Source organism: Primulina tabacum, chromosome 18 (assembly GCF_025594145.1).
Source record: "Primulina tabacum isolate GXHZ01 chromosome 18, ASM2559414v2, whole genome shotgun sequence".
NCBI classification, from domain to species: domain Eukaryota; kingdom Viridiplantae; phylum Streptophyta; class Magnoliopsida; order Lamiales; family Gesneriaceae; genus Primulina; species Primulina tabacum.
Window position 1 is genome coordinate 27,077,828 of NC_134567.1, and position 7,712 is coordinate 27,085,539.

The following is a 7,712-nucleotide window of genomic DNA, read 5'->3' on the forward strand; positions in this document are numbered from 1 at the left end:
ATTTCAGCTAATAAATAAGCCCTAGCCAAAATTCCAAATTAAAAATTAAATCAAATTTCAGATTTTTTCAGCCATTAGAGTCAATCAATCACCTAATATGCACGATTCAGAAGTTATCAATGAAGAATCGGAGAGAACAGCTTTTCGCAAAGCGGAGAAGAAATACAAGATTTATTACGATAGCTCCAAAAAGTACGAACTTCTTTTTATTACCTTCTTACCTGTAGTTTTTCTATTGCTGAGTTTTGACTAACCATGTTGGAATATGATGTTTTTTAGTTCTGTTTTGAGGTTTTCATCTGATTGTAATTCCAGGAAAAAGATACCGAGACCTGTAGATTTATCCGAGGTAATTGATTTCAAGTCAATTTTAGACAAGTACAATTGCCATGATGAACTTATGGAAGGAGTTACCGCGTTACAATGTGACTTCGATAGGCCTATTTTCTGCTTGAAAAATCGACCAGGTATGCCAGGATTTCTGCTATAGTGATTATGCTGGATTTTCATGATATGACATATATCAGTTCTTCTGAATGAAATAATTGAAGTTATAAACAAGTTGTAAATTTTTGCCCCTCAAATTGCTGTAATTTGTCTGATATGCAGGTTTTTATTTTATTCCTAGTGCATTGAGCCTTGAGGAGCAATGCCAATGGATAAGGGAGGGTTTGACGAGTTTTCCTCAATACCCTAATAGAACAAATCACGATGCAATTTATGGGCCGATACCGGACTTATTTGTTTCGGCTACACAAGGGAAGGCATTGGTGTTTGAAGAGAAGGATCCTGATAGTGTCGATTCTGAGACTGGTAACCCCAAATGGAAATTAGTTGAGGAAATGGATCGATTGTCTGGGAGTGATGCATATAAGTCAGTACAGGCTTCTTTGTTGATGCGGAAGTTGAGATGGAGCACACTTGGCTTGCAGTTTGATTGGTCCAAGGTGAAGCTAAAAGTCTTTCTGATATTTCTGTTTATAACTTTTTATCAATTTTGTTTTTGTAAACCAATTTTGTTGATAATTCATCTGTTTAATTTGAATGGATACCTAGTAGTGCAAAGGTCTGTGATGATCAGTCTTAAATTCTCAGAGATCACTTTTATATGACTGTAGTTGCATGTTGAAATATTTCTTTTTCATGCATAATTATTTTCACTCCATATGTCGTGATACTGTTTTTACATTATTTCCACAACCTATGTTACATAGTCTTAGATTGATGTCCGTGCAATACTCGTATTGAGTGCCCCATCCTTTCCATAGCATTGTGCTGGCCTTGTGTAATAAAATTGGGATCGTCTCTCTATGAATAATACATATTGACATGCACACATTATTTACTGTTCTTCATGTCCTATAAATGCTGAACAAGCATTGTTAATATTGGTTCAGCGGAGCTATAACGTTGATCTCCCTCACAAGAAGATACCCAATCCATTATGTCAGCGGGCTAAAAGAATGGCTGCACCTGCAATGCCACATGGTGAAGAATTCCAGCCAGAAGCAGCAATAGTGAATTACTTTGGATTAGGTGTCTCTCATACTTCAGACATCTTAAATGACTCATAAAGGATTTTCAGTCTTACCTGGTTATATGATTGATATCCACGCTCTTCTTTTAAGGTGATATGCTTGGTGGGCACCTTGATGACATGGAAAAAGATTGGAGTAAACCGATTGTAAGCATGAGGTACTTTTTGTTAGGCTTAGTCCAATGAATTGTGCCTTCTCACTAGCTTGGTAAGTGCAATGGTATTGAGAAAAATGCTTTTCCACAGTTTGGGTTGCAAAGCAATTTTCCTCCTCGGAGGGAAATCTCGGGAAGATTCACCCATTGCAATGTTCCTTAGAAGCGGTGATGTTGTACTCATGGCTGGGGAAGCCAGGCAATGCTTTCATGGTAATTATACCGTTGCTTCTTAGTTCAAAATGCTGTATTTGCTGTCCTCTTTGGAGACATTATTGGTAAATTATTTTAAATGACTGATGATGATTACAATATCCTCACAAACAAATTCTGTATTCTAGTAATGCTTATATTAAGCGAGTACTGATGATTAACGAGTTCCTTTTTCTGTGTTGTTCAATCTATACATAAAATAATGTGAAATTTATGAGCATTTGGTTGGCAGGCGTCCCCCGTATATTTACAGACACGGTAAATGCTGAAATAGACACTCTTGAATCACATTTTGTGGACGAAGATTTTTCATTCTTGGATTACATCAGGACTTCAAGAATCAACATCAACATTAGACAAGTTTTCTAAGAAGTTGATTGGTTGCTACAAGTAGCAGGTTGGCATGGCAGTTCTCCCAGAAGTTGAGCAGTTAATTTATCCAAACTTAAATTCTTAGTTCGAGTTATAATTGCAATCGCTAATCTGACGGTCTAATTTATTTTCACCGTGATGATTCATGTTATTCAAATTTCTGTTCTCTGTCTACAACCACCTATTTGTTGTACAACTTTGACTTTGACATATGTCGGTCGTTCGTAAAGTTTGACAAACTTTGTTCATTGTTGAGAAAAGTCTGATTTTTAGTTGGGTATGATGCCGTGGACAAACATTTTTTATTCGTGTGGGTTTAATTCGTGTAGGCGCACTCGATCAAATAAGAATTGTTTAGTTTTAATTCCATTTGAGTAATTTTTTGAAGTAATTGGACATCAAGCTTCATATTTTATTCGCAAATTGTAATTAACATTCGAATAAATAAATATAATAATAATTTGAGCTTGAAAACTCATTCAAGTTGAACTTGGATTGAACTGCTATGCGAGCCTATTTGTCTCCATTTTCGTTATTTTGAGGTTAAAACCAAAATATGCATCTATATTTTCTTATTACATAATATATCGAGAAATTTCCTAGATTCCTCCTATATGTGCTCGAAAGAAGAATCGCGCATCTTGATCTTGCCACAGATTTTTCCTAAGGAAAGAAAATAAAGGGGAAAAAAAAGATCCGAAAGCCACCACAGAATCAAGAAAACAACAAAATAACCCATCAAGATGTCCAAATATGAATTCCCCTTCTGTTAATCTTTACTAAGCTCCAAAAACACCTCAAACACCCCAAGACCACAGCTTTTTCCACCACGCTGCTGTTACGTGTACTCGTCCACCACTACTTCACGGAAACTCGTATACCACAACAATAAAAACACCCAAACCCCCAAATATCTTCGCTCATTATTCCCAGTTTTCTTCCTCGAAACAATCGGAAAGAGAAGGATACAAGCAATACAAAGAATGGGTCCGATTGTGATAACCCAATTAGCGACTGGTCTAAGCGTGTTAGCCGGAGCAGTTGTCGTGAAACAGGTAATAGATCAGATTCAAAACCCGATGATGGGTTCTGGCCGGGGGCCTAGATGCCCCAGATGCAACGGGTCGGGCCGGGTTTCCTGCATCTGTTCGCGATGGTCGGATGGTGACGTGGGTTGTCGGACCTGTGCTGGTTCGGGTCGCATGGCGTGCAATAGTTGTGGTGGAACAGGGACGGGCCGTCCAATCCCGGTTCAGGTATCTGCATCGAATGGGTCTCGCTGAAGGCGAACCGGAGTTGTTTAGAAAAGGGTGGATTGATTCCCTTTTAGCACCTATATTTTGTAACATCAATTTCTTTTGAATTGATTGTACGCATAATCTTTTGAATCTTTTGGATTGAAGTAGGAAAAAAAAAAGCCAAATACAATGATAGATTAATGAAATGAGATATTCTCACATATTACCTTTGTCCAACTTTTTTCCTGAAAGTGTGTGCAACTGCCTTCTGTTCAATGGTGAAATTGGATTCCATATGGTTAAATTATTTGTACTCGTTACTCTGCACACGCGCGTACATATAATATTTTTTATCATTATCGATTGACTAAGGTGAAATTTGACAAATTATGGAGGGACTAAATTGATATTTGAATTGTTGAAATAAAAAAAAATAAAAGTGTGTTGAAATTGAAAAAAAAAACAAAAAACAAAAGTGTAATATTAGTATCATTAGCTCAACTGGTACCAAGTCTCTTTGAACTATGTACTTATGTCAGGAGGTCATGGGTTCGAGACTTGGGGATGTACCACTCCACCAACCTGGTGTGGAGAATCCTATGAGTAATGGCGCATGTAGAAAGCCCGTGAGGGAAAAGGCCCCAATGGGAAACCCAAGACGGGACAAGGCCCCCGAGGGAGCCCAAGATCGGGATAGCCCATGGTCATTACAATAAAAGACGCCTTTTATTATAATGACCCGACACCACTAGCCCAACTGGTACTAGGATTGCTGCCAAGACTTATATGTCCAGGAGGTCTTGGGTTATAATCATGGGAAGGTAAAAGCTCCAGTGCCTGGGTTGAAATAGTCCTATGAGCAATGATCGCAGGTGAGTGGTGTCGGGTCATTAATGTAAGAGTAAAATTGGAAGATTGTTTGTTGAAATTGAAAAAAAACAAAAAACAAAAGTGTAATATTAGTATCATATAAGGGTAAAATTGGAAGAAAAAGATGGTGTCATCTCTAAGTAGTTATTATCATGTCCTCACACTTAATAATATAGTATAAATTTACCGGTTGCCAGTTGTCCCATGCATCATGGTTGCGCTTATACAATTTGTATTAGTTATAATACGATATATAAAGTTTGTTTTAATTTTATGATAAATGCATTTTGAAAGACAAATACATTTTAAAACGGTATAATAATTCGAAAACTTGTGCGAGACGGTCTCACGGATCGTATTTTATGAGACGATTATCTTATTTGGGTCATCCATGAAAAAATATTATTTTTTATGCTGATAGTATTACTTTTTACTGTAGATATCGTTAGGTTGATTCGTCTCATAAATAAAAATTCGTGAGACCGTCTTACAAGAGACCATCTCGTATAATAATTCGAAAACATTGCTGGAATTGGACCGAGTTGGGTACTGATATGAACTGCCTTTCACATTGAAATTTTGTTCGGCCCAAATATTGCGTTTCTGTCTTCGTTTGTTTCACTTTTCTAGCCTATCCGAGCCCAAGACCAGATCAGCCCAGGCTGTTCATTCTTACGACGATAATTTTTGAATGGGTTATTTGAGAAACGGGCCCAAAATTTAACATACTCTGATTAAAGTCTATAGGGAAACAAATCTTTCTAAATTTATCATCAAATTATTACCAACCAAAATTTTCACTCTAAAACGGAGAACTCAATTGGGAAGTTGAAGATAATGATCTACTAATATTTTTCAAGGAACCATGTTTCTTTACGTCGATCAAAATTATGTTCACCGATATATAAAGATAGAGCTATTGTGGAGATTAAAAGGGAATACGATGTCCTTTTAGATGGGGGAAGCTTAATTCTTGTTCCCATTTACATCTATATTTCTTTCATTTCAAGATTTTTATATAAAACGAAAGAGAGACATATATTAGTAAAACAATGTCGAAAAACAAAGGGATATGCATGACATTGGGGGCCATGTTGAAATGTTATTTTATTTTATTTTATCAGCCCTAATAAGCGTGAAATTTGTCGAAAACCAATGATTTCAATCTAAACATTTGACCACACCACAATTGGTTTGGTGAGACTGGATGAACAGCAAAATATCAAAATCACTGTATCCCACGCACAGCATCAATCTTATCCTCTTCTGAACTACTCCCTCCCTGCCAATCATTACTCCTATCACTCCTCACCTTCATTCCTAAGTTTTTATTTATCAACAATTATATAATTTTATATTCATTCGGGACCATTTTCTCAAATCCCAACTGATTCGTTTTAGAATATATATGTCAAACTTTTTTTTAACGAGATAGTACTCATTTATTAAATATATAATTTTGATATATTTCATCGTATTTAACAAATGAATATCATCGTAATCGAGTTGTAATTGCTCGCCATAGCACATGTAGAGTAATTAAAGATTCGCAAAACATTGTAATTGACTACCACTTCAGTCTTTATTTTACGCTAAACCACGCATCTTAAGAGGATGTCCCATTTTATATTTTATTACCTATAATCATCATTACCATTTCATCTCAATAAACTATTCGATTTGTACAAGAATATATGTTTGATATTAAAATGGGAAATTTGCTATCTGTTAAAACAATTACAAGAATAATGTTTGCCCATAAAGTCCAGCTTAACAAATCAAATGTTTGCGTTATCGTATAATTCGAAAGTTTTGAATCGTACACTTAATAATAACTATAATTTTTGGTAAAATAACATAAATATATAAACCACGATATATTTGATAGATGTATACATAACAATATATGTTTTGGTAAATTATTTATAAAAATTGACTCATGAAAGTCAGAAAAATATTCCACATTGTTTTGAATTTATATATTTTCTCGTCGTGATCATTTTAATGATATGGAGAGGGTTGCGGGGTGGAGAAGCAAAAGGCGCAGTCTTTCACATAATTGAGTAGTGTGGAAGAAACGGCAATAAATAACATTTCATTAGTATTTTCATGAAAAATTACAGCAGAAACGCATTATTTATATTATTATTTATTCTTTTGATGACAATAATTTGGCAGACTGTGGTCCCATAAAACCATTCTGTTCATCTTAGGGTTTATCTTAGCAGCTCATCATTATTCATAAGTTTTTTTTTTCCCAATTTTATCTGATTTTATTTATTTTAAATTCATCACCTTGAAATTCAATTTTCCGATCGATATTATAAAAATGTGTGTGTGCGTAGGTTCATAGTCAACTGGATAAAGATTCGAATTTCGAACTACCAAAAATATACATATTAATGTGCTTTGTGTCTACTTGAAATGATTAACATAAAATAAGATCATTAATCTCAATTAATCTAGAGTTTATTTAAAAATTAAATTTTTTTTCAAAAATTCAAAGGCCCTTTAATAATTAGACTCGAACATAATTTTTAGTCATTGATTTCAGTGAGGATAAATAATCTATTATTGACATGGAAGTGTATACATATTGCCGACATATTTAGAGTTGATTTCATGTCAATATTTCGATAAAAATTAAACTAAAAACAAACACATATCAACTTACATGATCGAAACCAAATTTTAAATAATCAATTTTCATATATGTAATGAGTGCGTTACAAGCAAGGTTGACAACGAAATTAAACATTTAAATCCGTATTTATAAAGAAAGCGGCGTGGGAGTCGACATATATTTCATTTTGTCTTTATCCACTTAAAAAAAAATTCTAAAATGAAATAATATGGGCTGCAATGGGATTGTTAGTATGGGCCTTTATTAAGGTTCAGCCCAAGCCCGGTAATACAAGTTTATTATAAAATAAGAGGAAGTCCAATACATTGTTCTAGTGTGCTATGTCTCAGATCAAAATCAAGGCTGCTTTTGGATGGAAATTATGTTTTTTTTTTGGATGGAAGAATTTGATACCGCTAACTTATATGTAATCTTTGTTGAAAATCCAGATATTTTAACTCTATTATCTTCGATTTAAGTTAAGGGTATTAAAATCAGACACGACCTACCAAACTGATACGGTTCAACCTGGGAAAAATGATTGGGTTCGGTTCGATTCGGTTCGGATCAACCCGAGTTGACCCGAAAATTTTAATTTTTTTCTAAAAATATAATTAATAAGTATTGTCTATATTTTTATATATTAATGTCTGAGAAAACTTTTATTGTACATTTATATCATAAATTTTCATAATTTAATATTT

At 34.5% G+C, this 7,712-nt stretch overlaps 2 protein-coding genes across 2 annotated transcripts; both read left to right on the forward strand.

Annotated features, from left to right (window-relative positions):
- Positions 1 to 10: 10 nt before the first annotated feature.
- Positions 11 to 3,331, forward strand: LOC142532646 (DNA N(6)-methyladenine demethylase ALKBH1A). Its single transcript, XM_075638982.1, has 7 exons — positions 11 to 192; positions 316 to 467; positions 610 to 947; positions 1,398 to 1,536; positions 1,629 to 1,695; positions 1,784 to 1,905; positions 2,138 to 3,331. The coding sequence occupies exons 1-7, from the start codon at positions 98 to 100 to the stop codon at positions 2,272 to 2,274; spliced, it is 1,050 nt and encodes a 349-aa protein (XP_075495097.1). The 5' UTR covers positions 11 to 97; the 3' UTR covers positions 2,275 to 3,331.
- On the forward strand, positions 3,261 to 3,736 carry LOC142532648 (uncharacterized). The gene has a single exon (XM_075638984.1). It carries the CDS (start codon positions 3,261 to 3,263, stop codon positions 3,558 to 3,560), a length of 300 nt encoding a protein of 99 aa, XP_075495099.1. The 3' UTR covers positions 3,561 to 3,736.
- Positions 3,737 to 7,712: the final 3,976 nt, after the last annotated feature.

Coding starts and splice junctions, on each gene's coding strand:
- LOC142532646 (XM_075638982.1), top strand. CDS start 98: ATGCACGATTCAGAAGTTATCAATGAAGAATCGGAGAGAACAGCTTTT. Junction 468..609: donor CTGCTTGAAAAATCGACCAG/GTATGCCAGGAT, acceptor TCTGATATGCAG/GTTTTTATTTTATTCCTAGT. Junction 1,696..1,783: donor AAACCGATTGTAAGCATGAG/GTACTTTTTGTT, acceptor GCTTTTCCACAG/TTTGGGTTGCAAAGCAATTT.
- LOC142532648 (XM_075638984.1), top strand. CDS start 3,261: ATGGGTCCGATTGTGATAACCCAATTAGCGACTGGTCTAAGCGTGTTA.